This window comes from Anas acuta, chromosome 10 (genome assembly GCF_963932015.1).
Source record: "Anas acuta chromosome 10, bAnaAcu1.1, whole genome shotgun sequence".
Classification (NCBI taxonomy): domain Eukaryota; kingdom Metazoa; phylum Chordata; class Aves; order Anseriformes; family Anatidae; genus Anas; species Anas acuta.
The window spans coordinates 12,318,117-12,345,361 of record NC_088988.1 but is presented as its reverse complement, the minus strand read 5'-3'; the positions used below and the strand labels follow the sequence as shown (position 1 = coordinate 12,345,361).

At 59.4% G+C, this 27,245-nt stretch overlaps 2 protein-coding genes across 2 annotated transcripts in view; one reads left to right on the top strand and one right to left on the bottom strand.

The window, feature by feature from the left end:
* ATP6V0D1 (ATPase H+ transporting V0 subunit d1) overlaps positions 1-11,868 on the top strand; it is a 31,155-nt gene extending 19,287 nt beyond the window's left edge. Inside the window, exons 3-8 of the mRNA XM_068693752.1 lie at positions 597-775; positions 4,019-4,098; positions 9,014-9,091; positions 9,370-9,546; positions 10,085-10,162; positions 10,665-11,868. Coding sequence (XP_068549853.1) covers positions 597-775; positions 4,019-4,098; positions 9,014-9,091; positions 9,370-9,546; positions 10,085-10,162; positions 10,665-10,826 — 754 coding nt within the window. The 3' untranslated portion in view covers positions 10,827-11,868. The remainder of the gene's footprint in view (positions 1-596; positions 776-4,018; positions 4,099-9,013; positions 9,092-9,369; positions 9,547-10,084; positions 10,163-10,664) is intronic.
* A 151-nt stretch (positions 11,869-12,019) lies between these two features.
* HSD11B2 (hydroxysteroid 11-beta dehydrogenase 2) lies at positions 12,020-25,487 on the bottom strand. Its single transcript, XM_068693751.1, has 5 exons — positions 25,118-25,487; positions 14,081-14,293; positions 13,725-13,910; positions 13,369-13,506; positions 12,020-12,954 (listed from the first exon to the last, which is right to left on the bottom strand). The coding sequence occupies exons 1-5, from the start codon at positions 25,383-25,385 to the stop codon at positions 12,596-12,598; spliced, it is 1,164 nt and encodes a 387-aa protein (XP_068549852.1). The 5' UTR covers positions 25,386-25,487; the 3' UTR covers positions 12,020-12,595.
* Between the last annotated feature and the right edge of the window lie 1,758 nt (positions 25,488-27,245).

The window sequence follows — 27,245 nt, the reverse complement described above, 5'->3', positions numbered from 1 at the left end:
GCACCGAGGGCCATTTCTCAGTCTCAGCTTTGCTCCCCAGTTGAAACTTGCTTTGGTGCCTCCTTTGCCCTTCTTCACACCCCTCCCTCATCCCCCATCCTGATCCCTCATCCTGCTTAATTTAAGCAGAGCACATGGTTAGGGACTTCACAGCAGGGGTTAATGTGCATCCGTTGATGGCAGAGAGGTGAAAAGGCTGGAAGGACGGCTGGAAGGACGGCTGTTCCCAGCTACACAGCCAGGCTCCTCGAGGAGCTGTTAGGAAGAGCCTTTGTGTTGTGAGGGTGGGCAGAAACACTGGAGTGCAGAACCCCAGGGAGGTTGCGAGCTACACATCCTCGGAAATGACTCAAAGTTCAGCTGGACAAAGCCCTGAGCAGCCTGAGCTGGCTGTGCTTGGAGCAGGAGGGTTGGCCAAAAACCTCCACAAAGCTTCCCTTCCCATCTACCGCTCTTCACTGGTCAGTGGGAGATGCCAAAGGGATGCAATTGGGCTGCAGCACGAACCTGACTCTCCGTATCGAGGCAGGGAGGATCAGGAGATGTTCGGGAAGCAGCAGCCCATCTGTGACAGGCTTTGTCTTGGGTTCCTGCAGGTACAGCTACATGATCGACAACGTCATTCTGCTCATCACCGGGACCCTGCACCAGCGCTCCATCTCCGAGCTGGTGCCCAAGTGCCATCCTCTGGGAAGCTTTGAGCAGATGGAAGCCGTGAACATCGCTCAGACGCCTGCGGAGCTCTACAATGCCATCCTGGTGGACACTCCCCTGGGTGAGTGGAGCCTTTCAAAGTACCCCTCAGCTGTGCCTGGAGCAGATGTCCCTTTCCCTTTCCAGTCTATCAGGGTCCAACTAGGTCCAAGTCGTGCTGCAGGAAGACAAAGCAGTGGGTAATGCACAGCTGTGGCTGTGCTGCCTGTGGTGGCTGGGCTTAAATTCATGTTTATGCCTGCCCCATGCCAATTTCTCCATCTGGAGGGCCATTGAGCCTTGTGTGCTTCAACAAATGGCCCAAGCAGCGCGCTGGTAGCTCAGGCTGTTGGGGAATTTGGTTTGTGTGAGCCAAGCCTTGAGCTGTCACGGGAGTGCAGGTGCGGTTAGATCTCATCTGCCACACGTAGCCACTTGCCAGCTCTTCTGGGAATCGTGCCCTGGAAGCAGGGAGGAAGGAGAAAGCTCGAGAGGTCTTGGAGAAAGTGATCTTTGTAATAATTGTCATGGGACACGTGGTGTGTGCCCGTCCTTAGCAAACACCATCAGATCACGGAATAATTTGGGCTGGAAGAGATGTTAAAGATCACCTGGTTCCACCCCCCTACCGTAGCAGACCCTCTGCTGTGATGTTGTTCTACGTTCCAGCACTTTCTGGTTGGATCATTGAGCAATGTCTTGTAGGCAATTTTTTGCAGATAACGATGAAGTTCTGCCCATGACCGATCTTGTTCTGACACTGATCAGATTAATTCTATATTGAGGAAAGCTCTTCATGTGCCAAAACCTCCTAAAACAAACAACAGCAACAACAAAAAGCACCCAAAAGCTTTTTAAGCTGTTTATGTAGCAGGACCCTGCACTGAGGCACTGTCCCAGCCCTACAAGCCTTGACCGGGAGGCACATGACTCTGCAAAAACAAATGTTTTACGAACAGCCAGGCAGACAGACATGTTCTTTAAAGCTAAAAAGTTGTAGGAAGTGGTTGTGGAGAAAATATGGAAGTCTGTGCAGTAGTAGGAGAGGTGGTCACAGGAGACTTTCTAAATTAGCATCTGTGGGCACAAGTAACGAGGTACGCCTGAGTCAGGGATTAATCATTCTTTTGGGCTTGCTAGAAAGTGCAAAACACTTAAATCATCGTATTGTCTTTGATGGCAGTCATCCTTTCTGGAACTGAAAGTGCTTTTACAAATGATCTCTGGAGTAATGGGGCAAATCAGAAAGCTGTCATGGAAAACCGACATGCCAGATAGAGCCCAACAGAGGAGGGAAAACATGTCTAAAGAGGTCTGGCTCCCCTCGAGCATCTGCAGCAAGGCCGATGAGCTTACCTGGTGTTCCCTGGGCGTGGGTGTGAGGGCAGCTGAGCGTGGTGGGCTTGCCAGGTGGGACAGCGCAGCGGGAGAAGCGCTGCACGCAGCGGAGCCGAGCCCGCGGTAGGGATGGTGTGTGGGAAGCAAATCCTCCTCAAGGGTACGCGTGAAGCTTCCCACTTTGGGGATCAGATAGAACCAAGTATTTCAAAGGTATTATTAGCTCTCAAGAAACCTTCAAGCTTCAAGCTGTGCATGGAGTGAAAACACCTCGTTACGCTGCCGGGGGGATCTGGAGAACGCGGCTGGTGGTTGAGGGTCTTTGCTCTCCTGTTCAGGCACTTGTACATGAGCGAGCCCTGCCTGCTTCTGCCCTGCTGGCCCAAGTTCTTCAGACCTTTGCCCCGGCTGTGCCCTTGAGGCTGTGTACCATCTAGTGTGGCATTTCTTCAGCAGGAGTACGTGGGGAGTAGCCGTGTTGCCTAAACAAGCAAGCACGCAGGCTCCAGTTGTTTAACTTGCACTCCTTCCAGTGACCACACGCGAAGAAACAGCAGCTCTATCTCCTGCAGGACTTGAATAGCTACGTGGCTTGGTAGGAATGCCTAACCCCAAATGGCTTTCATAGGTTAGCAGGGCAAAATAAGTCTTGCTGTTAGCCTAATTTGGGATATTGGAGGGCCAAGAACTGAAATAGCTGTGTTCTCATTCCTCTGCTACTCTGAAGTAGCCACTGCTTAGCTATCTGGGCTAGCCAGTGAGTCTTGCAGTGAAAACCAGTCCTGGCACACTCGGTTTTCATTTCTGCCAGCCGTAGCGAGCCTCTAGCTACGTGGCATTGGTCTCTGATGCCGTTGCAAAGAGTAGCAAAGAAAACTGCTCAGGACTCTGGATCCCCAGCGTGGCTGCTGTCCCTGCCACGGAGCTTGTGCAGTGAGAGTGGTGGGCACCAGAGGCGTGAACCCACAGCGTACCTGGTTCAGCAGAGCTCTGGTCAGCTCTCGGTGTGAGCGCAGTGTCCCTTACCCACAGCCGGAGTGCAGAACTGGGAAAGATCATATTTCTCTCTGCAGCAAATTCAGCAGAATTGGTTGCTGAGGGAAGAGTTGAAGAAGTCAGGCAAGTCCCATCAATGGGTCTCATTGTGCTCTTGCTAACAAGAGAGTGGCACAGCAGCCTGATGTCGGGCTAGATGGACAAGGCCCATCTTTATCTGCAGCTTGTAGTACCCCGTGCTAGATCTGAAACCCATTCGTGTTCTTCATGTGGTAACAGCTTCCCAAACGCCCTCCCGGAGATAATCTGGCAAAGTGTCTGGGCTGAGCTTCCCACCAGAACACACTAGTTCCTCCTATCTCCTGCTGCTTACCTCAGGCTAGAGAAATCAAAGGAAGACAGGGCTGACAGACCTGCCAGGGGGCAACCACTCCTGACTCCAAACGTGGGGTGTCCCAGGCTGCAGGGGCTGTGATATCCCCACGTCTCCTTAGCCCACGTAAGATGCTGGGGGAGCAAGAAGCACACGAGCTTCCTCAGCACTTGCAGTCTTGCAGATGCATAGGCACTGCTGCTGTGCTGCAGCAGGCAATTCGGAAGCTGTCTTGTCACTTCTGAGAGCCTACATCTGGGAACAGTTTTGGGTTTGGGTTTGTTTTTTTTTTAACATGGGCTCATCTGGCACTGATGCTGAGAATTTCTGCCTGGAGTGGGCTGTTAACCAAACGGTAGGACTAAAGGGTGAAGAAATTCTTCCAGAGGCGAAGAAAGACTTCCAGGTGAGTGCCCCCAAAATGATTGCAGCCTGGAGAGCCGTGGTGGAGCCTGAGGTTTTAAGTCACAGTAATTTGATGGCACTGAAGGTGAGTGCCAGACCAGCTCAGCATAAAGCGTGCTTCTGCCTGGTATTGTTGAGGGCTCTCCGACTGCTCTGGGAAGGGCTGGGCGTGGGTCTGGTTAGGGCAGCACTAACTCTGTGGCTCTCTTTCAGCTGCTTTCTTCCAAGACTGCATATCCGAACAGGACCTGGATGAAATGAACATTGAAATCATTCGAAACACGCTCTACAAGGTAAATGAGACTGGGAAGGGACAGAGGTGTTAACTTCCCTAGTTAGTGTGACCACAGCTCTGCCCAGCCATGAGCTCCAGCTGAGAGGCTGGCTTTCTTCAAATAGAGGGAAGAAGGTATTCTCCTCTTAGAATGGATTCAAAAATTTGCTTCCTCTCTGTTTTCTTCCCGGGAGTGGTGATTGAGTGGATGTGCACAAGAACCAGTTACATCCACTGGAAAGTAAAGAACATGCCCTTGGAGGGGCCTGGCACCCGAACACCCAGCACGGCAGTCAGGGCACCGGAGCTAGGCTGAGTGATTTTTTTTTGGAGTTGTCAGTGTCAAGAGTCTGTGCATGAGATTTTGCAAAGGTTCTGCCTTTAAATAAACTTCCTCAGGTCCCAGGCAGGCAGGAGAAGGCTGCTGCTTACTCAGGTGAGTTTGGACATGAGGTTACTGCATTCAGAGTGGCTTGGTCTTAAACTTGGCTGAAGCACTTCTGTGGACCTGGCTGTTCTGAGCTCTTTCAGAAGAGTCTCCAACAATCTCCTCAAGCCTTCAGTGGCTGTGGTAGGGATTAGATGCTCTTGGTGGAGCAGCACAGACAAAAGTAAAGCTGGGGTGGAGGAATTGGGCAGGCTGGGGAGAGCGTTGGCACAGGGACGTGGAGGGGCTACGGGTCCTGAGCCTGCACGGGAAGCTGTCAGCTCCTCTGCTGGCCCCGTCTGGTTTTAGCTGGCAGTGTAAAAGCGTGTGTTTGTGTGCAGGCTGTGGCTATCTCTTCATCTCCACTCTCTGGAGTACGGGTGGGATGCAGATTGTATCTGCCAACCTTGCTTTGACCGGTCACGGCCAGCTGGCAGTCACTGTGACCTCTGCTTCCTAAGGAAGCCCTGACCTGTTTGGAGAGGTGGAGAACAGGTCAGGCGTGAAGGGAAGAAGGCAAAGGGAGGGGAGAAGCTGCTGCCTTTCGGCAGTCATGCCCAGCTGCGTGTGGCCTCTGGCGTGTACCGATCTTTTGCTATAATGGAAGGTATGCCAGCACGCATAAATACCTGCACCCTCGCAGGGTGCAGAGCTCCTTATTGAGCCGGGGAGAGGCAGGGAGCAGGGCGAGCACAGGGCAAACAGGCTGGCGGGTGCCCTCTCCTTGGCTCCCAGCTGCCACGTCCTTCCCATCTCCTTTCTGAGGCTGCTACTCCTTTGCTTTCTGCTTTTCCTAGCCCTAAACTGAAGTGTCGCTGCCTGGTACCTCTCAGCGTGTGCTGGGACTGGATCTTACTAACGAGCAGCCCCCAGGGAGAGCAGGGGCAGGCTGCTTGCTCTGTCAGCAATAAATCACAGGGATGCAGGGGTGGAAGAGGTTACAGGTGCTCACTGGCAGCCTCAGGGTCTGGAAAATGGATAACACAATGCAAATAGTCTTTGTGGGCAGATTAGGGAAGTAAAATCAGGTCTGTGTCTCTGTGGAGCTGCTCTGCACAGCAGATGGGTGCCTGGGACAGATGCTCGTGGCCAGGAGGTGTAAGCATGCTGGGGGAAGACTTGAAGCACACTTGCTACCTCTCAAACCTACTGGAGGCACTTCTTGAAGGAATGGACAAGCACACAGACGAGGTTTGAGGAGGATTCATAGGGCAAAAGCAATTACAACTGTTTCTTTCTGAAAGCTCTTAAGTAAGCAGTGGCAACTGAGAAGGTTCTTGAATATGTTTACGATGAGGAGCGGGAGATAAAAGCGGCCAGCTCTTCGAGTAGAAGGAGGTCAGCAGTGGAGGCATGCCAGCATCGTAATCTTTGCTGCTTACTCCTTCTTTTCCGTGTCTTTATTGGATATTTGAAACGAAGCTGGCTGGCTGCTAGCCTTTGCTGGCAACCTGCCTGTAGGAACCTGCCGAAGGAGCTTTGTGGCTGGACAGTTAACGTACAGCAGACACATCAGTGGGGATAAATGTGGAGTGTTACACGGGAGAGGCAAGGAGGGAATCCTCATCCCACTTGTAGAGTGAGGTTTCCTTCTTCCCTGCTACCACTAAATGAACCCTTGGGGGTGTCTCTGTCTAAGGCAGTCTTCTGAACAGTAGGACAGGGGAGAACTGCACAAACATCACCGTGCTGCTGCGTACGTCTGTAGTGCATTTGTCCTGTGCATTTGTCCTGGTCTGTTCCTCTCCTCTCTCATCTCAAAATACGAAGAGCTGAACAGGAGAAGTTGCTGAGAGGGACATAATAAAGGTTTGGGTACAATGACTTCTGTATGGGAAACTACAAAAAAGGTTTGGGTTCCTCAGCTGGAAGGGGAGTGAATCATGATGAAAATTGTGGATGATGCTGAAAGAGTCACCATGGACAGCCCAGCCACAGATCTCCCTTCAGTCTGGATGTGAAAGACAAACAAGACAAGCAGGAGGCAGAGGGTAATTGAGTGGTGTCATGGAAATAAAAGACTTCTGAAGACTATTAAGTGCAAGCACACCGCTATTTCTGGGATATGGCTTTCTGGACAGCGGAGAGTTTCCTGTAAATTGATGTCAGCTGTGGAGGGGTCTGCAGGGGAGGGTACCCACGCAGCTTTCCTGCAGCCCGTGTCTCCATGATGCCTGTGATGCTGGATCCTCACTCAGTGCTGGGTATCCGAGTTCACCCATTTTTGCTTCTAAGGCCTAAAGCTTGCTTGTGAGCTCTGGGAAGGGCAGAGCTGGGACTGAACCTTTTGTCCAGCATCCTTTGTCTGTGGACCTCAAGCAAAGTTCAATATCTGTGCCCTTGTTCCTGCGACAGCTCTGCAGGGTGATGCTCTGTGCTTACCTTTCCTCACAGCAGAGCTGCTCCAGCCCCTTGATCATCTTTGTGAGCACACACTGCTGGCTCATGTTGAGCTTTTTGCCCACCAGAACCCCCAAGTCCGTCTCTGCAGGGCTGCTCTCAATGAGTTCTTCTCCCAGCCTGTCCTCATGTCTGGGATTGCCCCCACCCAGGTGCAGCACCTTGCACTTGGCCTTGTTGAACCTCGTTAGGTTCATGTGGGCCCAATTCTCCAGCTTGTCCAGGTCCTTTTCGATGGCATCCCATCCGTGCTGCATCCCTGGCCGCGTGTCCCTGTCATTCCTCTGCGTGTGCATTTCCTTCTTGTGCCTCAGTTTGACCAGCAGGTCCTTGCTCAGCCATCCTGGTTGTCTGCCCTCCCCGATTGCTTTTTTATACGAGGAATGGCGAGTCCTTGCACTCTAAGGAAAACATCCTTCAAGAGCTGCCAGCTCTGCTCAGCTCCTTTGTCCCTAAGGACGGCGTTCCAGGGGATGTCATCTACTGGCTCTTAAAATAGCTTGAAGTTTGCTCTTCGGAAGTTCAGGGCTCTGACTTTGCCCTTTGCCAGGCCTTTTATTCCTCGAGATCACAAACTCACCCAGGGCGTTGTCGCTGCAGCCCAGACTGCCTCCGGTCTTGACCTCTTTTAATGAGCTCTTTGGAGCTGGTGAACACCAGGTCCGTAACACTTCCCCTCTGCTTGCTCTGTGTAACCAAGCAGTTATCCTCAGTGTTCTCTAGGAATTTTGTTTGCTTACAGCCTGCTGTGTCGTTTTCCAAGCTGACAATCCAGATGGTAAAAGTTCCCCATCAGGAGGAGAGCACTTCTTGCAGCTGAAGCCCAAATGCCTCACCCACAGGTGCTCCTTGAACCTGTGGTAGACCCCAACCACAACCTGTCCTTTATCGGTCTTTAACCCTCACCCACAAGCTCCCAACCTGTCCGTGGCTGTTTCTCCACGATCAATCCCTTCCCTGATGCAGAGGGCACCACTCCCTCGCTTCCTTCCCTGCCTATCCCTGCTGAAGGGTTTCTAGCCCTCCGTTCCAGCGCTCCAGTTGTGGGATCCATCCCACCACGTGGCCGTGACAGCAGTCAGGTCATGTTTGTCTCACTGCACCATGGTTTCCAGCTCCTCCTGCTCCTTTCCCATGCTGCGTGCGTTGGTGTGGAGGCCCTTCAGCTGGGCTGCTGCTCACATCACATTGCTGTGATGAGCAGTGCTCACCCAGCAGTGCCCTTGTGCACCGTGTGGTGACAGCTCTTTGCCAAACACAATAATCCAGGTGCTTTTCTGGAGCCGAGGGTGTCCAGCACACACATTTGTGGTCCATCTTATGACAAGGCCGAGGTTTGTGATGTCTCAGCACCGTTGCTTTGCCATTCCTTTTATGTGATCCCGCTCGCAGCCCTGTGCAGGGAGGTGTTTTAGCACATGATGGTTTCTTCTGAGAAAGTTTTTGCTGAACAGCACTTTCAGCTGTGCTCTGCCTCCACGGCTCCCCGTGGGAGATGGAGTCATCTTCCAGCTGGATGATGGTACATCTCCACAAAGGATTACGTTTCCTGGAGGCAGCCTGGCTGTGCCTAGCCTCGTATGATTTCTGCAGTGCTCCAGTTGGGATGGAGACCAAGCGGCTGCAGTGCGAAAAGAGAATTACAGAGGATGGCTGGTTTCCTTCACAGATGTCCTGTCTCATCTCGACTCCGCTTACACAGGGCTACTTTCTGAGCTTAGGTCTTGCAGCTATAGTTGTGTGGCTTGGCATGCTTGGAGAGGCCAGAGCGGGGTCAGGAAACCATGTGAAACTTCAGCGAATGCTTTGGAGTTAGACCACTCAAAGGAGCAAAATAGGCTTGAACCTTCTTGCCTGGGGTTCTGCCTGCTCTAAGCTCATCCAGTCACTTGAGCAAACCAAACCACAGCCCTTCATGTCTCCGGCTCCTGGGGAAGCACTGTCCCTCGTGTGGGCTTGGTGTCCAAGTTCACACGGGGTGAGAGAGGCTGTGCTGTGCTATAAAGTGTCTGGGAGCATCCCTGCTCGCCTTCTGCCCCCTCCTGAGTGGCCCTGTGGGGCAGTAAAGGAAGCTGGGTGGAAGAGCGCTCATTTCTCTCTCTTGCAGGCATACCTGGAGTCCTTCTACAAGTTCTGCAAGGCACTTGGAGGTACCACGGCAGATGCCATGTGTCCAATCCTGGAGGTAGGTCTGGAAACTCCCGTGGTGATACTCAGCACTCTGCCCATATTTCTGATGCTCGGGATATTGTTCAGCATCCCAGTGCAGCCTGAGCTAGGAAAACAATGTCTGCACATGGCTTTGGGCAGGTTTGGTTGCCTGCTCCTGATTTTGCCAGATGCTGTGTCCCAGGCACCGAGCTCGTGCCGCCCTCTGATGCGGCTCTGTTCAGAGCAGCACCGTTCCCCACCAACCTCTGTCAAAGCCCCTGCAGCCCGAGGTGAAACTCTCTTCTCCCGCAGTTCGAAGCTGACCGCAGGGCCTTCATTATCACCATCAACTCGTTCGGCACGGAGCTGTCCAAGGAGGACCGGGCGAAGCTGTTCCCGCACTGCGGCAAGCTCTACCCCGAGGGGCTGGCTCAGCTGGCCAGAGCAGATGACTACGAACAAGTCAAAAACGTTGCTGACTACTACCCCGTGAGTGCTTTGGGGGACTGGTGCAAGGACCTGCTCTGCCTCAGAGCTTCTCAGGGGCTTGGGGGAGCGTGTGGATGGACAGCTTAGGGTGGGGGCTGCCTGTTCTCTGTTATTTGGGGTCGGAGAGCTCAGTGTCCCCTTGCTGAAGCAGCGTGTGCCAGTGTTTGTGGGTGCAGGGGCATGGCCTAAACACACCAATCTGTACGTGGAAGGGATGTGCTTGGTGTGCAGGCACCACACCATGAGCACTGCACATTTCAGAGGAGGGGCAGGATCCCTGGCTGGACCTGTGATGCTCACAGATGAAAGAAGGGCTTTCTCTGCCCTTCTTGGCGTTGTCTTCAGCAGGTCCGCAGGTGGGGTGCGTGCAGTGCAGCCTCACAGCATCCTGTGTGCCCGTGTGCTCTCAGGACAGATGACTTTTGGCTTCTCTGTCCTCTGCTGATGACGTTGTGGCTGTGGGTCTGATGCGCGGGGCCCAGGCGCGCTGCTGAGGGTACTGGAATCGGGTACATCCTCTCGTGATGTCTTCCTGCAGGAGTACAAGCTGCTGTTTGAAGGGGCTGGCAGCAACCCTGGAGACAAGACCCTTGAAGACAGGTTCTTTGAGCATGAGGTGAGTGAGCCCTGAGACACCACTCGACAAGCGTGGCTGCCTGGGCCTCCTCCAAAGCCCAGGGCAGCAGCAAGGTTGTCTGCCTGATGCTCCCGAGCGTCAGTGCTGCAGATCAGCAGAGTTTGGGGAAGGAAGAGGATGCTCTCCCTGTGCTCCAGGGAGGGAGTGGTGCTCAGTACTGATGGCTGTGGGGGCCCACGTTGTCACCCAGACAGCTTAGAGCAGTGTGGGAGGCAGGTTTGGGGCTGCTGATGGATGTTTGGTCCACCAAGAGCAAGAGCAGAGTAATTATGTGGGAAAGGAGGATTCTGGCAGCACGTGAGGGTGTAAATCCTTCCCCCTTCAAGTGCCAGAGCCTGTCCTCTCTGAGCCAGGAGCCCCCAGCCTGCTGGGGAAGTCGCAGGACCTCCAAGCTGCTCCGTCCTTGCCTGGGCTGCCTCCTCCAGCAGAGGACAGCCTGGCAGAGGTGGACAAGTGACGTCCTCCTCCGGGCTTTCCCCAGGTGAAGCTGAACAAGCTGGCGTTCCTCAACCAGTTCCACTTCGGAGTCTTCTACGCCTTCGTGAAGCTGAAGGAGCAGGAGTGCCGCAACATCGTGTGGATCGCAGAGTGCATCGCCCAGCGGCACAGGACCAAGATCGACAACTACATTCCCATCTTCTAACCCTGCTCCTGCCCGACCCTCCCACCCCTGGAGTCCCGAGGGACCCCCGTCTATCTTCTACGTGCCCCCCGAGTTACCCCTTGCCCAGACTCCAGGGATGTCCCACCTGTCGAACTGGCTCGGATGGGGAAACTGTACAGTCGCTAGTTAAATTATTCACGAGCTGAAGTTTTGAGTTGTGTGTGCAGTGAGGGGGCCGGAGGGGCCGGTGGCTCAGGCTTGGCCCTGTGCAGCGGGAGGGACGCCTCCTGTCGTGTATCTCGTAGTGTTCCTGTACTAACCTGCTGTATGCGCTTTGTGCTCGCAGAGCAAGCACCAGCCGGGGCTTGCTGCCTCCAAGTGGTTCCCACCGCTGCAGAGGAGCGCGTCAGGGTCCGCCACGGCCAGGAGTCCTCGCTGTCAGCGCTCCGAGCACGCCTCCTCCTCAGCATTGTCCCCGTGAGATTTAGTTGGAGTGTGATTTGTAGCGTAGCCAATGCTGCTGTGTAATCCCCGCATCCCTCGTAGCGAACCCCGTGGTGGGACAGGCTGAGCGGCCCTGGCCAGGGCTGGGACGGAGCCTGTGGGAACGTGAGGGCAGAGCCAGAGCATGTGTGGAGCGCGCTCCTCCCGGCTCCAGCAGCATCTGCACTAGGGGCCAGCGTCCTCAAAAGCTGCTCTCCTCGGTCGCTGGAGCTTGAAAGGGCTCCGTAAGCCGCCTGAGCTCCTTCCTCCCCTGCGAACCCCGTGGCTTGGAGCTGTGTTTGGCACAAGGTGCGAGGCTCTGGGCTCTGCGGCTGCTGCTGTGACACGGGAGAGCCCCTGCCCTGCTCCGGGTGGCTGCATGGATGTATGGCACGCCTGGTGCCGGGGCAGAGCCACCCCCTGCCTGCCTCGGGGTTGGCCTGGGGGCTGCAGAGGGGCTTCGATGGGGAGTTCCCGGTGCTCCCCATCCCGCCTGGCAGCAGCGGCTCTGCCCCAGCTTGTGCCGTGGTCACCTCTGCAGTGTTTGTTACCCTGTGACCCCCCTCCTCTCCACACCAATAAATATCTGCCTACTGCACCGCGCTCTCCCTGCTTTCTCCAGCGCCTCCTCGCACATCCCCAGGGCCCCGTGCTGGTGGGGTGCTTCTCCTGGCTGCCCCGGGGCTGGCTCGGGGTGCCCCTTCTGGGCAGGGCACCCCCAAACGCAGAAGGAGACTGCGAGAGCCCAGTGGCTTATCAAGAAGAGATTTATTTAAAAAGTGACAATCACGTAGTTCATCTGGTGAAGAGCTCAGCAGTGCCCGCAGCCTCCTGCTCTCGCTGGGAGCTCGTGGAGTGTGAAACGAAGCGCGGGGAGGCAGGGCTGGCACGGCAGCACCCGCAGCGCCCCGCGCCCGACCCAGCTGCGGGGCGGTGGAGACGGATGCAGCTCCGGCAGCGGTCGGGGAGCTGCCACAGAGCTGAGAAGTGCCCCAGGTACGTCCCAGCGCCTGGTGCGGAGATGCAGAGTCAGGCAAGAGTGGCCCCGTCGCAGGATGCACGGTTAGAAAAAATACAAAAACCAAAAAAAAAAACAAACGAAAAGTCTCTAGAAAAACGTTGATTCTCGCACGATAGAAAATAGATCTGCATCTGCCTGATTTGGGAAAGCGATTTGGTTTTAGGTCTAGTGCTGATTGTTCCCCCCACCCCCGTGGTGCACGAGGGCGGCGATGCCGGCGGCTGCGCACGCACTCGGGGGCTGCTGTGCCTGGCGATCCCAGGAGAAGGCTCCCTCCTGCCCCGCGACCGCATGCGGGCCGAGGTCAGGCCTCCTTCGCCGCCGTGTGTTGCTCCGGCCGCAGCGCTCGGGGCAGCTTGGGGTTGATGAACAATCCTTTCAAGAACAAGTCTCGGACGAAATAGGGCAGGTAGCGGTGTATGAAATACATCAGCCCAAGGCCCTGCCCTGGGTAGTAGCGCACGGCGGGGTTGGCGGCCAGGAGCCCGTCCGTGATGCTGTTCACCACCGCGCTGAGGTCCTCCACGGCCACCTTCATGAACTGGATGAACTGCCGGTTGATCTCCTCCACGTAGTCCTCGCCGTAGGCCTGCAGCAGCTCCTGGGGCAGCCGGGCCACCAGCTGCTGCTTCTGCAGGTTCCAGAAGGCGGGGTCGCACGTTCCTGCGGGGATGTGAGCCCCACACCGTGAGCTGGGCGCCCCCGTCCCGTCCTGCCCCGTGGTGCCCGAGCTCATGCGGCCGTGTCCAAAAAACCTCTCCAAAACCCCGGTGGAGATCTGCCACGGGGTGGGCGCTCAAAGACCGTGGAGAGGCGGTGGCTGGAGATGGTGCTCACCACCTTCAGCCATCCCAGAGATAAAGGAGCAGGGGGCAGGTCCTGATCCTGACCGAACCTCCCACAGGTACCAGCACCCACACACCCCAGAGGACTCAGCCCTGAACCCATTTGGCCCCGTTCCCCAGGGTGGTGGCCGGGGATGCCCCCCCTGCGCTCACAGCACCCTGCAGCCGCAGCTCCCCCGCTGCCTTGGGTCCCTCCCCGGGGCTCCGGGTCCACCTGCTGGGTGCCTCTCACCTGTTTTGAAGTACCCGGGCAGGATGAGGCTGACTTTGACGCCCCAAGGCTGGAGCTCGCTGCGGAAGGTGTCCATCAGCAGGCTGAGGGCAGCCTTCGATGCCCCGTAGGCTGCCAGGCAGGGGAACGGGAGGTCACCTTGGAGGGGAGAAAGGACAAACCCACGGCTCCCACGCAGCTCCACGCAGAAAATACCCCTGAGGGGCTATTTTCTGGGCTGCACACCCACCCTCTGCGCAAAGGTTTGGGTTACCAAAAGTCCAGCTGGGGATGCTCGCCGTGCACCCAAGCCTGGCGCACCGGGGTGCTGCTCCCCGACCCGTCCCCGTGTGCCCACGTCTCACGGGGCTGCTCACCTGCCGGGCTGCTGACGGTGACGATGCGGCCGCCGGCGGAGCGGAGCAGGGGCAGCAGCCCCTTGGTGAGCTCCAGCGAGCCGAAGAAGTTCACCTCCATGCAGGTGCGGAAGTTGCCCAGCGGTGAGAGCTCCGCGTCCGCGATGATATCGTTGAAGCCGGCGTTGTTCACCAAACCCCAGAGACCTGGGGGAAGGGGGACGCTCAAAAAAAAGTGGCCCGGGTGGGAACCCTGCCCCCCCGGAGCCACGGGGTGCCTTGGGACGGAGCTTTTAGCGTGGCTGCAGCCAAGGATGCACACAAGCAGAGGTCCCGGGGGGGCTGTAGGCGGTACCGGGGGTGCCACGGGCGCCCACCTGAGCTGTTGGTGTGAGCCTGGATGTGCTGCAGGACGCGCTGGATGTCCTCGGGCTTGGTCAGGTCCATCTGCAGCAGCGTCAGCCGGGGCGAGCAGCTCTTCTGCAGCTCCTGGGCGCCGGGGCCCCGCGGATCCAGCACGCTGGCGAACACGCGGAAACCCAAAGCATCCAAGTGGCGCGCCGTCGCCTGCCCGAAGCCGGAGTCACAGCCTGCAAGAGCCAACAGGAGCCCCGTGGTGGCCGGTGACAGCCACCAGACGCGTGCCCCCTGCCCCTGACACCCCCAGCCCCAGGGTCCCCAGCAGCCGCTGGGGACGTGACCTTGTCCTGGGGCACCCGCAGGTCACGAAGCTGCTGTTTTCTCTCTCTCGCATGGGAGGAAGAAAACACTCCCTTATCGGCAAACCCATCGCCCCGAGCGCGCCGCTGATGCGAGGAGCTGATAAAACCGCTGAGGGCAGGCTCGGCACCCGCGGGCACAGCGAGGCACCGGCCTGGCGGGCTCTGAACCGGCACCAGTTCACATCCCAGAGCCCCGTGGGGAGCCAGGGGACCCCCCAAACATCCCCCTCTGGGTACAGCATCCCAAAGACCCCCTCCGCCAGCCACCGTTAGACGCCGGCGCAAGCCCAGCTGGGAGATGCTGCAGCTCCCCGAACACGTTCAGCCTCCTGAAAAGTGGCCAAAAACACAGCAGCACCTGGCGGGGAAGGGGAGGGGGGGAAGAAAAAGCGATTCTGGTCCTCTCCTGCCACCTTCAAGCCCCGGGGGAGCATCCCCGCGGGACGTCCCTCATGTCCTCCGCCGGAGCAGAGCCACAGCTCCAGGGCTGTGCTGCCGGCGGGGAGATGGGTGCCACGGGGATGGAAACAAACAGCCGGCCCGGTACAGCGTGTTCCCGGGGCTGATGGCAGTGCTGATAGCTCCCCGCGCCGCCCCAGCTGCCTGACCGCATTAACCATTAACAGGGGGAGCGCTGCCAGGCCAGCCCCATCGCCTGCACCCTCCCGCGGGGCCCCAGAGGGTGCCCTGGCACCCTTGGGTGGCTCCCTGGGGGCACCCGTGACCTGCACGGGGCAGGACGAAGGGACAGCTGGTGACCTGCACGGAGAGGGGGGGGGAGCGAGCGGGGTTAACGCAGCCAGCCCTGATTTTAAATTAAAAATTAAAAAGTAATTGGAAAAGAAAAGGCACGGGGCCATATCCTTCACCTGCAGCCAGCGTGCAGCTGCATCGCCCCCAGCCAGGAACAGGGCGCTGCCTGCTCCAGCACCGGGGCAGCCCGATAAGCTGTGCTGGGCTCGGTGTCCACGGCCGGGTCCCCATCTCCCATCAACTTTATTGCTGCGTCATAAACCCATAAAGGAGCCTGGCCGGCCGCCAGCCCGATAACACGCCCCGGAGCCGGCCGCCGCGGTGCTCAGCGGGTGGGAAGGGGCCGGAGGTGCATTTCGCCTTGCCCAACAGGGCAGGAGAAAACGGCAATAAAGATAAAGTTGGAAAATAAAAGCGCACGCAGCCGTGTCCCCAGGGCTCCCCGCTGCCTTCCCCGGGGACATGAAAGCTCCCGGTCCCAGCACAAAGCGGCACCCCTTCCGCTGCACGCCGGATCCTCAGAACACCTGGAAACCCCCCCAAAAAAATCCCAGGGAGACAAAATAAATAATTAAAGAAATAAATCCCCAAAGGGAGGCTGCAGCGGGAGCCGGGCTTGTTTTGGCCCGGGCTGCTGAGAAGGGAGAAAGCGCGGCCGGGCAGCGCTGGGAGCAATTGCTGGGAGGGTTTGTGGTGCCTCGGAGGCTGGTTTCGGAAGTTTTAATTTATTCTCTCAGTCTCTCACACACACACACACACAAAGTCTGCTCGGGGCTGGCGGGAGGAGGGCGGCGATGCTCTGGTGTTATTTAAGGTCTCAGGCGGTGGCCGGCCGAGGAGGTTAACGCGCTGCCGGGCTTCCCGGGAGGGGAGACATGGGAAAACACAGCCGTGGCAAAAATTCAGCGTGAGAAAAGGCAAATAAAGGCCGGACCGGGGGAGGGAGGCTGCTGGGACTGGGCTCAGGAGCAAAGGAAAAGGGGTGCCGAATTCACCCCCAAAAGCACCGGTGCTGCTGCCCGAGCCGTGCCCAGCACCCGCGCACCCTGCGATGTCCCCGAGCACGGGGCTGGGCACGGAGCGAGGAGCAAACCCCGGGACCGCAGCCGCTGCGCCCCTCCGGGGAGCGCTGGAGCCGGCCAGTCTGAGCCGAGGCGCTGGGCACGCGTCCTTTGGAGGATGCTGCATCACGAGGAGGCCGCAGAAGCCAGCTCTCCCCCGTCCCAGCCCCGGCTCTGCCAAATGGTTTTGCTTCGAGCGGCGAGGGGCTGCCGGCGGAGCTGCCCCCCTCCCCGGCCCTCCCACGCTGCGGCCCCGAGCCAGCGGCAATCCAGCGCCTGCCTCGGAGCAGGGGCCGAGCGGAGACGAAGCCCGGGTTGCAAAATCAGGCTGCAAACGGGGACGGGAGCCTGCCCCGGGGGCTCTGCAGGAGGTTCGGCCGGATCCTGCGGCGCATTTGGGCACCGAGCGTCAGCTTTGGGGGTGGCGAAGAGGATGAGGATGGGGATGAGCACTGCCTGCATCGTGTGCTCGGTGCTCGGCGCGCTCAGCACCTCGCATGCGCGGCGCGTTGCACGCTCGTCACTTGGCGTGCTCGTCACTCTGCATGCTCTTTGCACAGCTCGTCATATTTTTTGTGCTCGTATTTTGTGCGCGCTCATCGCGTTGCATGTTCCCCACATGGCAGGCTCTTCCCGTTTGCCTACTCGGCACATTTCGGGCTCGGTGCAGTGCATGCTCACCACGCCGCATGCTCAGCGCTCCTCGCATTGCCTCTGCCCAGCCCCAGGGATGCTCCTCGCCAGCACAAGCAAAAAAACTGCAGGTGCTGAGCGCCCAGCCACTGCTCTCCTGCTCTGGTCCAGGCACATTTTTTTGGGGGGTGCTTAACCAGGCTATGCAGAGTGCTCACGTTTTGCTGTCTCAGGTCTCCTCCCGCAGCCGGCACCGGGGCCGGACACGTGCTCAAGGCGCCCGCCGCAGTTTTGCTGAGCAGATCTGAGCCAGGAGACAAGGCGGCTACCAAACCACAACCCCCCACCCCCCCGTGCCCACCGCCGACACGGGACGTGACGCAGAGCTGCTGGTGTGGGGGTGGCTTCCCCCCAGCCGCGTGTCCTCATCCCCACAGGGTCACATCTCAGAGCACGGGGGTGTGCGTGGGACCTGCTCACCCCACAGGGACCCCGCTGGAGAGGGGTTGCCCCCGGGGTTGAGCATCCCCCAAAGCACCAGCCCTGCTCCCAAGGTGCCTGAACCTCTTCCAAGCTGGAAGAGGTGGAAAATCCCAGAGGGTGCAAAGCAAAAGCTCCTCCTGCGCCCTGTGGTCGCGGAGTCTCGTGCGAGCAAAGCCCAGGGCGAGGACGGTGCCGGCCCCAAGGACACCATCAGCCGGAGGGGGGCCGGGCGCCGCGGCCAAGCGGATTAGCGCGCTGAGCTGCTTGTTTCCAGAGGCTCAAGCGCAAATCCTGCCGGGGATGCCAAGCTAAACAAGGCTGACATTTTGCTCGGAGGTGCTCCGTACGCTGCCGGGGCTGAGCCTGGCACGGGGATGGAAGGAAGCCCCCGGTCCCAGCCAAGGCGGTGACCTTCCCCTGCCCCACAAAAAAAAAAAAAAAAACCTTGCAGAGGAGGGAGCCCCGCAGCCAGGGCAGGACACGGTGGTGGCACGGAGGGGACGGGTGCTGCGGGTGGTGATGCTGGACAGATGCAGGCAGAGCACGGGTGTCAGTGGCAAAGGGGGTGGGGGGGTCATGCTGAGCTTGTCCTCGAGGGTCTCAAGGGATGTGGGGCCACATTGCTCAGCAGAGGGACTCGGGATTGGGATGGAGAGGAGGAGGAGGGAGAGAGCAGCAAGAAACAGCATCAACAGGTGGGGAACATCCACGGCACAAAGACAGAGGAGCCGGACATCCCTGCCGCTCCAGGCAGGGGACACGGGCACCCCGAGGGGCGCACGGGGTGGGCAGGAGGAAGAAGCGAAGACAAAAGCCCGTGTGTATGGGGCAGGGCCCCGCGGCCAACACCTCCCGGATGCCGAGCGCGTTTGGAGAGGGGAGCGATAAACGGGTGATGTCAGCCCGTGCCGAGAGGGAACAAATTCTTGGCAGGGCCACGTCGAGGGAGGGGACCGGAGCAGCACCTGTGCCCGCAGCAGCTGAGCCGCCGCAGCCGCCCCGGCCTCTCCATCCCCTTCCCCGTCACCAGGAAACTGTGCCCTGGGTGGCTTCGTGCCATGGGGTCCCCCGGGAGCAGCCCCCGTGCCCCAGGGTGGCAGGAGGTGGTGGGGAGTGGTGGAAGGTGGCAGCAGCCCAGCCCACACTGCTTGTCCCCAGTGCATGGGTTGGGGATGCAAGGAATGCCCTGGGAGAGGTCTTTTGGGGTGAGCAGTGTCCCAGCCCTGAATTCCTGGTGAGGGGACGCAAATGGGACAGCAAGTGACATCGCCCCATGCATGGGTGGGTGCCCCTGACACATCCGCAGTGGTGTGTCCTCTACTGGGACCCTGAGCCCATGGTGGGGGCTCGTGGACCAGGGGAGCTGGGGAGCAGCCCCATGCCCCATCCCTCCATTGTTTTTTAAGTCTGACCACGAAGAGCCTTTAAATTAAACGTCTGGATTTTAATAGGATTAATTTGAAATTGGACCTTGGCTCATGTTTGCCCCGATCCTAGTCCTTACGGAAAAAGGATGCTGTTGGCTGGCTGCTCTTGGTCCTCATGGGACAAAGCATCCATGGGACACATCATCCATGGGATTCACCAGCCATGGGATGCACCATCCATGGGATGGATTATCCACGGGATGCACCATCCCTGTGCCACATTATCCATGGGACGCACCACCCATACATCCCCCCAAAAAGCCACGAGAGAACAAAAAAAAGAGCCCCAAGGGGCTCTCTGGGACCTGTTGCCCCCAAGCAGGGGCTGGGGAACGAGGCTGCCGGCTGCGGCAGGGCTGGAGCAGCCAGATGGTATGAATTACAAAGGATCAGCCGAGTGTTTATGGAGCATTATGTGCCGTAACCTCCGCCTGGGAGGATATGTTTCACTTAACAAACCAAAGAGAAGCGGGGGAAAATCTGATTTTCTGCCTTGACAACCAGCGGCAGCCGGGCGCGGCGGCGAAGATGGAGAGGAGCCCTGGAGGACGCGCGAGCAGGGCTCCCGAATTAAAGCCCATTTCGCAGCAGCAGGTACCCGCTCCAGTGCGTCAGTACTGGGGGCTCAACGTCACCGGAGGAGGGATGAGATAAATCAGCGTGGGGAGACATCAGGCACCAAAAAACCACCAGCAGCCTGCCCCCAGCCCCAAAAGCTGGGCACCACGGGTTGCAAACGAGGGGTGATGGAGTGAGGAGCTCCACTCACGGCAGAACAGCCAGGACAGGGACGAGCCCGAGCACCTTGTGCTGAGCAAAACCAGTGCTTGGTGCGATGCTCAAGGACTGGGTTGACCCAGCCACTTGCGCAGAGCCTCACAGCACGCTGCAAGCTTGCTTGCCACCCAGATCTGCCGAGCTCAGCCCAAATATTGCATCAACGGGCTCAGCAGATGCTTGTGCAAAAGCACCAGGGTCTTCCTCAGAGGCAGGAGCAATGGGCGGGGGACATCCCAGGAGACAACCCGACCCGGCACCGTGAGCTGCTGGTGAGGAACAGCAGGGGACCTGCAGGGCGCGTGCCCCCGGTGCCAAGGGCAGACCTCGGTGCTCTGCTGCTGCACCGGGGCTGAAGGGAGGCTCAGCAAACCACGGCGGTGGAGGAAGTGCCTCTTCTGAGCAGGAGCTATTGCGGAGAGTTGGGGTTTCACAGAAAGCGTGTGCCGAGAATTTCCTAGAAGCGGCACCTCGCCGAGAGGCACCGGCCCCCCACGGGCTGGGATTTGCGCACCCCCCGCGCCCGCTCCCCTCGGCTGCTGCAGGAACCAGGCGGGGACGAGCGAGGCGGTGACAGATCCGAGCGCAAACACCGCCCGATGGCGATGGCACAGCGTGTTCCTTTCGAAGCTAATGTGGAATTTATGTCCCCCCAAGAAGAGGAAGTTGTGAAGAGCCTCAGCGATAACCGGGTGAATAATCACCTTCGGGCGGAACGCGGCGAACCAGGGACACGAGACACGAGGGCGATCCATCAGCGGGAGCTGTCACTGCGAAGGACGCAGGGCCAGCAGCAGGGACACGTCAAGGGACAGCAGAGCCCGCACCGAAGGCAACCCAGCCTCCCACAGCACGGGGAGGCCAGGACACGGGGTGGGATCCAGGCTGGAGAGCCAGGAATCTCCACCAGCCATGACCACAACGAACTGGAGCCACGGCCGCGCTAAACTAAAGCTTTGAACTAAAAGTGGGGGGATTTAGATTAGATGTTAGGAGAAAATCCTCCACTCTGAGCGTGGTGAGGCCCTGGCACAGGCTGCCCAGAGAAGCTGGGGACGCCCCATCCCTGGCGGCGCTCACTGGATGGGGATTTGGGCAGCCTGCTGGGGTGGGGGTGTCCCTGCCCGTGGCAGGGGGTGGCATGGGGTGGGCGCTGAGGGCCCCCCCAAGCCAACCGTGCTGTGGCTCAGTTGGCTTTGGATGGTTTTAAGCAGCTCAGTGCCACAAGCCTATTTTGGTGCCTTGTCCCCAAAACACACGGGGAGCACCTCTGGGCACACGGTCACGCTGAAGGATGGGGCACAGGGCAGCACCCATGCGCACATCTGCTTGGGACAGGCTGCTAAAGGCATAGCGCAGTGTCCCAGCTGATATGGGGACAAGTCACCGTGGGATGGCCACGCACCAGGTTACAGGGCTTGTCCCCACCTGGGAACTGGGACCTGGGGAGGGAACAACCACGGGTCACGGTGCCTTTGGGAAAGGATGCGAGAAATGGATGCGTGGCATGGCAAAGTAAAGCCCCGGCACTGGAGAGGAGGAATCGGAGAGGGATCACAGGTCTCCCCAAGGGTGCTTGAGGTAGAAGCTGAGACCCAGCTTGGAAAAATCACCACCAGCAGAAGAAAGAAAGAAAGAAAGAAAGAAGCCGCTGGGGCTGGCACCTCTTCCCCGGGCAGCCACCAGCCCGTCCCTCCTCGGCATCCCCAGCTGCCCGGGCAGCTCCCACCATCTGGCTCCGGGGGGTCGGCGGCGCAGCGAGGGGGGGGGCGCGTGGCAGCAAAGCCTGTAAAGCCGAAAAGTGCTTCTCAAGATTACAGCCAAATCCAGGGACGGCACCATGTGCGACAGGAAAGCCAGCCCCGACCAAGAAAGTTGATAAAAGGCTGGGGCTTGGCAGCTCTCCAGGGAACAAGGAAGCGGGAGTGATACGATGCACGTGGAGGCACGCATGGGCTGGGGGGGGGGAAGAACAGGGGCTGGAGGCTGCAGTGGGCAGGGAGAACAGGAGAAGGAGACAGCAGGCACACTTCTGGCAAGAGTCAAGGAAAACAACCCCAAACCGTGCCTACAGCCTGACCGCAAAGGTCCCTGACGCTTCCCACCCCGCGGGAGCTCAGATTGCGCTCTCAGGCTGGATACCGGGGGGTGAAAAGTGGGAGAGGGCAAGGGGTGAAAGCCCTACAACCCTCCAGCATGGACCACGGGAGATTATGGGAAGGTAAATGGCTCACCAGGGCTCGGCAGCCTGCAGCATCACCCCACCGAGCAGGAGGTGAGCCCCTGTAAGCAGAACCGCGGCTCGGGGCGAGCCAGCGGGTAACACAACCCGGGGTCTCGGCACAGATGTGCTGCTCGTTGGCCCAGAGGGCAGCAACTGCCTACACTTCCCCGCTTCCGAGGCACTCGGCACCATCTGACATTCTCATTTCTGCAGCGAAGCCTCTGCCTTGCTGCTCTCATGTCCCTGCGTAACCCTGAGCGCTGAGCGAGCCCGCCTGGGTCTCGCCACCAGCTCCGTCCTCCTGCAGCGTGCGGCTTTGCTGTGCTGCTCCTCCTAATGAGCTGTGCTCATCGCTTTTTGGTGACACACACACACACGGTGCCCGGCGGGTCTGTGTCATTAGAGGGCTCTGAGAGGGCTCCTTTCATGGATCGGTGACAAAAAGCTGAGCGCACGCCCCGAAATGTTTGTGGTGGGCTGGGGAAGATCGCTGGCTTTGGAGCTTATCAAGGGGGGAAGAAGGATCCTAAAGCCTTGGAGAGCTGCTGACAGAGCGAGGCGAGAGCTTCAGCGCTGCAAAGAGAAGCAGAAAAGGCAGGTTTCCTGCTCCGCTCCCAGCACAACAACCTGATGCTTCTACCCCTGACCAAAGTTAAGTGCTGCTTTTTTTTCGATTTTTTTTTTTTTAAATGCAAAGGGTTGCTCGTGCACCAGGGCTGGGGTGTTTGGTTTGGGTCCTGCCGCTCCCCCCCTGCCCCAGCTTACAGGAATAGCTGTCCCTGCTGTTAATTTTTAATAGACCCTGGAAAACCAGGGCAGTTGCAGGGAGAGATCTGATTTGCAGCCAGCTGCTGACGGGGATCCCGGGCACCCAGGGGCTGGCACAGCCACCGCAGGCTGTGGGAGCTGCAGGAGGCTCAGCACAGCCCAGGACAGAGCTTTGCTCATCTCACCACAAGCCTTCATGAGCTGCTCGCTGCGTCCTGGACACTCCTGGGGGCTGGACATGCTGCGTCCAGCACTTGGGAGCAATGGAAAGCAGGAGCTGGAAGCATGGAGCAACCTGCAGCTGGGACACCCCCGTTTAACCCAATTATCCCCACGGTGCTGGGTGCTCAGCACCAGCACCCACTGCCCTGCAGAGCCAGCAGGACAGAATTCATCCCCAGCAACTGGGGTGCCCAGGGACCCGGCTCCAACAACTGCTCCCCGGCACGTGCGCTAAGTGCTGAACAGCTCCAAAGTCTTCACCCACAGAAGGAGAAGTGGGCCGAGGACAGCACCCAGAGCGCAGAGGGTCGGGGTGGAAGCGATGCTGCCGCTCTCACAAGGACAGCGGTTCACCTTCAGAGCCGAGCCCGGACATCTGGATTGAATCACGCCGTCCTGCTGCACTCACCAGATGCTTCAACATCTGGTGAGTCCATGGGAAACGCCGAAGCGCCGCTCGGCTACGCTCAAGTTGCAAAACCGCCGCTAACCTTGAATACGATCTGAGGCTCTGACCCATTTCGGGTTGTTAATGGGGCATGCGATTGTAACCAGAGAGCCTCACCAGGAAAAACGAGTTTCCCCTGCAGCGGGGAAGGAGGAGGAACGATGCTCCCAACCCAGACCTGCTGCGCTCCCATAAAACCCGCTGCCTGCCCCTGCTCACCCAGGTGCTTTGCCTGGAGCTGGGGCAATCCACGGACACCCGCTGGCCCCGCAGGCTGGTGGGCACCGGGGAGGAGCAGGGATGCGAGGGGCCCAAACCACCCCAAATAACCAAATAACCCCCCCAGGCAGCAGCTGAATGCTCTGTGTTATTTTGGAGCTGCTCACTTCATCACAGTCTGAGCAAAGATCCGCTCCTTTCAGCTCCTCATCCAACACACACCTTGCTGCACAGCTCCAAACACTGAAATCCACTTTTCTTGGGCTGTTTTGATGGAATCCTTGAATTTTAGACATCCCCTAGGGCCAGAAAGGACCAAAGGATGATCTGGGCTCATAACTGAGCCATGCCAGGTAGAGGCAGCGTGGGCCCTTGCTCGGAGTTGTGCTGCAGCTCACCCTGCCCAGGTGCTGGACCAGGGGAAGCCAAGCCATGGATGTTCACCTCCATGGAGCCAAAGCATCGGATGCTGACTCCCAGCCTGTCCCAGGAAGGTCCCGCTCCATTTTTCAAGCAGCACAGAGAGCAAAGAGCTCCACAGCTGCTGCCTCTGCCCAGCATCCCCAGGCACCCAGCCCTGCTCCCTTCCCTCCGAGGGGTTTTGCTTCCCGTAGGCAGCAGGAGGACACACAGACTGCCGCTCTCCCAGGGCAGCCGGCAGCCCAGCCTGCCCGGAGGAGCAGGATTAATCCTCAGAAAGCATCGGGCTAATTGGCATGCAAATGCTGGGGGGGCTGATGCTGCCCCAGACTTTCGCATCCGCGCCGTCGCAGGCACCTGCCGGAGCAGCGGCAAGGAAACGCCGACCCGGCCAGCTGCGCCTCCAACCTGTAAAACCACAAAGTATTTACAGCCCAGAGCAAACACGGCGGAGCCACGGAGGTGTCACTTCAGCACACCGGGGCAAGAACACCTTGTTCCAGCCACTGACTCACCCATTACACGGGCGATGCCAGGCCCGGGGCTGGCTTGACCCGGTGTGCCAGCAGCCAGGTGAGCCACGGGGCACCGAGCAGCGGGGACTGCTGCGTGTGGCCGTCACGCACGCATCCTCTCCAGGCTTTGTGCTCATTCAGTCATTCATTCATCCGCTGCCCCGCTCCTCGGAGGCCTCCCGGAGCTCCCACGAGCTGCTCCTCTTCCCACCTGCCCGCCGAGCCCTTCAGGCTGGTGCTCCCCATCACAAGCCAAGGATGCTTGTTCCCTTCTGCAGCTCCTGGGGTGAGCTGGGGGCTCTCCGAGCCCTGCACCACCACGGGGGTGCCCACCTGCACCCCTCTGTGCCCCATGGGGCTCTGGCTGCCCCTGCTGTCCCATGCGCATGGCCAGGAGGAAGGAGAGGGGACGCGAGGTGCTTGCAAACGGGGACACCCCAAAGAAATCCAGCCAGGATGAAGGCACTGAGCTGGGAGCGCACGATATCTCCGCATCCGAGGAGGCGTGCAGGGGCTGAGCAGCACATCCTGGGGACAGGGAAACTGCAGAGCAGGGGGGCACAGCCTCGGCCACCCCCAGCAGCTCCCGGAGAGGGCAGAGAAGGGGAGGGGGGACCCCGGCTGGACCGGACGCGGTGCGAGCGGCTCCCCGGGGGAGGAAGAGGAGGAGGCAGCACCGAGGCGAGCCGTCACCCTCAGCACCGCGCAGCTCGGGGGGAACCCCCCCAAGGCACTCACTCACCTGTCACCAGCACGGCTCTGCCCGCCACCGGCAGCAACCTGCGCGGCGGGGCTCGGCGGAGCAGCAAGCAGGAGGCGGCGGCGGCCAAGGCGAGCCCCAGGGGTAGGGGCAGGCAGGCTCGGCACAGGCTCTGCAGGGCTGCCAGCAGCGCCAGGGGCACCAGCAGCGCCCGGCTCAGCACCACGTCCCTCCGGGCTGCCCGCAGCACCAGGCTGCCGCCCAGCGCCGCCCAGAGCGCGCCGTACGCCCAGCGCTCCGCTCGCTCCATCCGCCCCCCCCCCCGAGCCCCCCGAGCCCCCCGCCGCCGCCGCCGGCAGCCCCCCGAGCACCGGCACCGGCACCGGCACCGGGAGCGCCTCCCGGCCGCGTGCGGCCGCCGCCCCGCCGGTTATAAACGCCCGGAGCGGGGCGGAGCTGCCGCAGCCTCGCCAATGGGAGAAGTTGGCCGGGACGGAGCGGGGACACCGGGGGGGACGGCGGGGCTCGGAGCGGAGCGGATGGGATCGGTTTGGGGTTGGTTGTGCGCTGCTCGGCTCGCTTCTGTGCGCCCCGGTTCGGTCCCGTCCCGTCCCGTCCCGTCCCATCCCATCTTACCCCATCCCATCCCGTCCCATCCCATCCCATCCCATCCCATCCCATCCCATCCCATCCCATCCCATCCCATCCCATCCCATCCCATCCCATCCCATCCCGGCACGGTTTAGCTCGCTTCGGCTCGGCTTGGCACGGCACAGGTGCAGCTCATTTTGGCTCACTTCGGCACGGCACGGCTCGGTGCCCGCCTTGCAGCAGCACCGCTGGTGCCAACCCCATTACCCGTCCCTCTCACCACCCCCTGTCCCCACAACGGGCACCTCCCGTTGCCACCAGCCACCAGCACCCGTGTCAATCTGTGCCACCAGGAGCTGCCCCCCACCACGGACACCCCCCGGTTGTCACCCCCGTGGCACCCCGGGACCCGCTCGGCTGCTGGGGAGCCCCACGGAGGACCAGGGCCACCCTCCATCCACCCCACTCAGGTGCATCGCGGCACCCTGTCCGGGCAGGGGAGGTGTGAATCGCATCCAGGCACTCTCTAGGATCCCTGGATTTGGGGCTAAGGAGCACGGGTGATCCCAAAGGGTTTCTCAGCACCTCTTGCCACCCAGGTGCCACCACCCGCATCATGGCCGTGCCGTGTACAGCCGGTGCCGGCTGATGGGGCAAAGTCCTCTCGTTTCCATTTTTATTACTCCGGGTAATTGCCTCCGCCAGGCTTGCTTTATTAAGCTCCTGCTTTAATATTTCACCAACCCTCCGTGCTCGGTGATCCTTCGTGCTCCCTTGCCACGGAGCATCACCGATGCCAGCCGCGGGCCTGACCCGCGGTGCCCTCCGCGGATCGACACCAGGCTCTGGTCCCGTGAGGTTTGCCGTGGAGCAGTGCTGCTGGGGACGGGATGGAGGATGCCTGCGCCACCCTGCTTCAAGAAAACCTGCCGTGCTATGGACACAACCCCCTGGGTCCCGTCGGAAAAAACGCGTTTCATCAGCAGGAGGGCAGCAGCAAACAGGCTGGGGTGGTTTTTCCGGGGTGTGGTGGTGGTGGTGGGACCCGGCTGGGTTCGCAGCCCTGCTCTTCCAGGCAGGGGAATGCAGGGAATGCCGGCGAGGTAGAGGAGGAGGAGGGATGTCCCCAGCAGCAGGGCCACGGGCTCTCCCCCAGGAATCCTCTCCTTTATCACCGTGTGACATAACGCACTGGGACGAGGGGCAGTGGCCGTGCCACCTCTGCCCTCCCCGGCTTTATGGGTGGCAGCGCTCCTGCTCCTCGGGCTCCTTTCCCGAGGAGATTTCCAAGCAGGGTGCAGGATGCTCTTCCCAAACCTTACCGTCACTGAGCATTGAAAAACCTCACTGAGGAAAGGTGGTTTTCCAAAGAGCAGAACGGCATTTTTTGACCCATTCCCGCTCGTTCAGCTAACTCAGCTCTTTACAAGAAATGCAGCATCACGCGAGGCTTTCAGCGGCTTCCAGCGCCCCAGCTTGTTTGGAGGCTGTCCTGCTCGGAGGTGCAGGAGCTTTGTGTCCCCTGTGCCGAACCCTTGAGAGAAAGGATTTACTCACAAAGCAGCGCTCGTGCGTACAC

Bases quoted from the DNA above. Each gene is read 5' to 3' on its own strand.
- HSD11B2 (XM_068693751.1), bottom strand. From the start codon at position 25,385: ATGGAGCGAGCGGAGCGCTGGGCGTACGGCGCGCTCTGGGCGGCGCTG. The intron at 14,294-25,117 runs GTGAGTGAGTGC...TGGCTCTTGCAG, and splicing joins CAGAGCCGTGCTGGTGACAG to GCTGTGACTCCGGCTTCGGG. The intron at 13,911-14,080 runs GTGGGCGCCCGT...CCCTTCCCCCAG, and splicing joins GGCTCACACCAACAGCTCAG to GTCTCTGGGGTTTGGTGAAC.